Source organism: Coturnix japonica, chromosome 28 (genome assembly GCF_054131305.1).
Source record: "Coturnix japonica strain WE chromosome 28, WE-NBRP24, whole genome shotgun sequence".
NCBI lineage: Eukaryota > Metazoa > Chordata > Aves > Galliformes > Phasianidae > Coturnix > Coturnix japonica.
Window position 1 is genome coordinate 1,600,646 of NC_140690.1, and position 3,782 is coordinate 1,604,427.

At 53.8% G+C, this 3,782-nt stretch overlaps 1 protein-coding gene across 1 annotated transcript; it reads right to left on the reverse strand.

Moving 5' to 3' along the window:
* Positions 1-1,396: 1,396 nt before the first annotated feature.
* Positions 1,397-2,986, reverse strand: LOC146756029 (uncharacterized). Its single transcript, XM_085525018.1, has 2 exons — positions 2,845-2,986; positions 1,397-2,555 (listed from the first exon to the last, which is right to left on the reverse strand). The coding sequence occupies exons 1-2, from the start codon at positions 2,901-2,903 to the stop codon at positions 2,201-2,203; spliced, it is 414 nt and encodes a 137-aa protein (XP_085381144.1). The 5' UTR covers positions 2,904-2,986; the 3' UTR covers positions 1,397-2,200.
* Between the last annotated feature and the right edge of the window lie 796 nt (positions 2,987-3,782).

Sequence of the window (3,782 nt, forward strand, 5' to 3'; positions counted from 1 at the left end):
TTGGTGGCCCTGCCAGGCAGGGGGGTTTGTTCTTCATGATCCATGAGGTCCCTTCCAACCTGGGTCATTCTGTGACTCTGTGATACTGGTGTGTGGCTGTTTGTTCCAGCGTGATGACGTTTTGTCTTCAGGTTCACCAACAAGACTGTAACTGATTTATGGAGGAGGCAAGTGATGGGTGCTACTGTGTGACAATCAACATCACTTTGTGGACATTTGAAAGCACCTTCCTCCAGAGCTGTTCACCTCCAGAAGAGGGTGCTCAGAAGTGTTTACTGGCAGAAGATCTGGCTCCAGCTTGGTATGGGAAAACTGGGGAATGATACCATCGTGTCCGGTGAAGAACAAGAAGCAGGTGGGCGTCCCTGCTCCCTCTTGTCTGCTGGCAAGGTCCAGATGAAATCCCAGAGCCAGAAGCTGCCATTCCAAGGAGAGCTGACTCAACCATTTTGGATTTGAGCTGTCACACCAAGGAGAGCTGACTGAACCACGTTGGACTTATTTGTAAGTTTATACTATCATTGGAAACTGTTGCCGTGGTCACAGTCATCGTCAGCGGAACAACAACTCCTGATGACCCACCACTACTGAAGATCAATGACTGAACTACTAAACACGTCAGATCCATGGTGGTGACTCTCTCTCCCTCTTGCTTCCTATAAAGACTCCTTGATTCTTTTTCCTGTCTTTTCTATTGCCCGCCTTCCCTTCCTAATCACCCTAAATCGTAATAGCGTCTGTCCTCCAACATTTGAACCATGCTCAGGCATACACGTATGGACCTCCTCTCCTTCCTATAAATTGGAGCAGGACAGAGAACCACAAGGATTGTCAGCTCCCAAGTCATGCAAGTATTGCACACAACACAGATAACTTCATCTGTTGGCCCCGCTGTCTCTGCATACCACCAAGCGAGGACCTGCAGTGCCCAGGCGAGACGATGTGCCTGGCAGTGCAAAGCCAGCCCACGTGTGTGCAGATGGCAAGGAGCGTGTGGCACTGTGCACCGACAGCCCTTGCCTGCCCAGGACTGCGTGTGGAGGGCGTTCTCCACTGCAGCCCTGCCCAACAGTCAGTAGGGGTGTGCGGCCATGATGGCAGTAATGAACAAACTGCTGCTTCACAAAGATCTTGGCCCGATTAGAAATCTTTGAGTAGTGCTGTTACAGCAGACAGAATGTGATAAGCGCAAGTAGTCTCCTACACTTCACATCCTTGCTACTTCATTCTGGGTGTTGTCACTGAGCAGCATCTAACACAAGTTCTGCCCTGGTCAGCTGGCTGCCTTAGCTTGAGCCCTGATGGCAACGCTGTGACGTGATGTTAGTATTGCTGTTTTCTCCTCGTCAGAATACTCTGCCTTTTGAAGGAAGCAGCTTCTTGGTTATTTTGTTTTGTTGTTGAACTTTATTGAATTAATTTACAATATCTATATTCCATATAGTTATAGATGTTTTGAATATGATCATCTGTGGTGCTGAGAATTTTTGTAGAAAAGGTATACTCAGTTCGGAAGGTGTAATAAGGATGTTAAAGAAAGAACCCCCTGTTGTGTTGACCAGTGAAGATGCTCCCACCCCCTGACCAATGGTGGAGAGGAGCATGAAGAGAGAGGTGGTGCTGGGGGGATCTTGGGGCTGCTGGGCCTGTCATACTTTTTCCAGGCAGAGGTTTTACAGGTGTTGCCCCCATGCCGACCCTGTGGGGGGGGGCACTCCCACATCCTGAAGGATGGAGGAGAGGAGCGGGAGGGCAGAGTTGGTGCTGTGGGGGGCTGGGAGCTGTGGGGCCTGGTATGCTTTCCCCTGGCTGTAGTTTTCTGGGTGTCGGATGATGCCCTCAAACTGCCACCCTGTGGGGGCTGCTCCAACCTCCTGAAGGATGGTGAAGGAAAGTTGGTGACAGTTCCTGGGGGGGACAGGGGGCTGCTGGGCCAGTTGGCTTCCCCCAGGCAATGGTCGTCCGTCTGTTGGATGATGTCCCCAGGTCTATACTCTGCTGGGGTCGCTTCCATCCCCTGATGGATGGTGGAGGGGAGGGTGAGGGCAGAGATGGTGCTGGAGGCTGACAGGCCTCTCAAGCTTCCCTGAGGCAGTGGCTGCCTGCGGGTGACACTTTGAGGGAGCCACTGCCAACCCCTGAAGGATGGTGGTGGGGGACAGGAGGGTGGTGTTGATGCCAGGGTGCTGCTGTTTGGGTGCTAGCCGATGACTGCAAGCTTCCAAACCAGGTGGGTCCCTCCTGTCCCCTGAAAGAGGTGTTGATGCCCAAGGTGGATAGGGGCCACTGGGCATGATGTACTTCCCAGGGGCCACGGAGCCTGGGCTGGTGGGCTACGGGGGCTGCACTGGGGGCAGCTGAGCCCGACAGCCGTCAGGCCTGGCAGGGGCCGCTCTGGTGGTGCTCTGCGGCTGGTGGGCAGATTGTCACTGCACAGGCACCGGTTGTTTGTGCCACGTCTTTTCTGTGCGGCGCACTGAGGCGAGCAAGCTGTTTGTCCAAGCGTGAGGTTGCTGCGGGCAATATGCTGGACTGCAGCATCTTCAGCAAGGCGCCTGCAGGGAGAGAAACGTGCTGAGGGCACAGGAGAACCCCCTGCTCTCCTTCCTCACAGTGCATGATAGAGCCACCCTCAGCTCCCGGCCTGTCTCAGGCCCAGCAGTAAGAACATGCAGCAGGAATGGCGAGGCCAGTTAAATGTCTGACAGTGTCAATCTCAGACAGTGTTAGGCAACAACTAACTGGCTTCTCTATGCTGCTTTAACTAGAAATGCCTCCTTGCTCACAGGATCCCTATAGTAAAGAGAGGGGGCAGGATGGGGTTGGGGGTGAACAAGAACTCACTGGTTTATCTGCCTCCGTTGTCGGACAAGACGATAGCACGAAAACATTGCCATCAGCATGGTAACGAAGATAGCCACACCAAATCCCAGGCAGTACTTCTCGATAAAATTATTGTCTGCGGCATTTGCGTGTTCCTCACCATCCGCACCTGGAAAAACAATGTGGATCTGTTTCACCAGCTGCTGCTTTGAGGGACGTGGACAAGAACAACCACAGGAAGGATCCCTGCTCTGAGGCAGGGGCTGAGGTGGGTCATATCTATGGGGCAGGAGCTGCTGTGGGGCTGATGTGGGTCAGATCTACGGAACAGGTGCTGCTGTGGGGCTTATGTGGGTCAGATCTATAGGGAAGGAGCTGCTGTGGGGCAGGTGTGTGTCATATCTATGGGGCAGGAGCTGCTGTGGGGCTGGTGTGGGTCAGATCAATGGGGCAGGTGCTGGTGTGGGGCTGATGTGGGTCAGATCTATGGGGCAGGAGCTGCTGTGGTATAGTTGTGGGTCTGATCTATGGGGCAGGATCTGCTCTGGGGCACATGTGAGTGAGATCTATGGGGCAGGAGCTGCTTTGGGGTAGATGTTGGTCAGATGTATGGGGCAGGAGCTGCTGTAGTGCAGATGTGGGTCAGATCTATGGGGCAGGAGCTGCTGTGGGGTAGTTGTGGGTCAGATCTATCGGGCAGTATCTGCTCTGGGGCACATGTGAGTGAGATCTATGGGGCAGGAGCTGCTGTAGTGCAGATGTGGGTCAGATCTATGGGGCAGGTGCTGCTGTGTGTCAGATCTATGGGGCAGGAGATGCTATGGCGATGATGTTCGTAAGATCTATGGGGCAGGAGCTGCTGTGGGGTAGATGTTGGTCAGATCTATTGTGCAGGACCAGCTCTGGGGTATATGTGTGTCAGATCTATGGGGCAGGAGCTGCTGTGGGGCACATGTGGG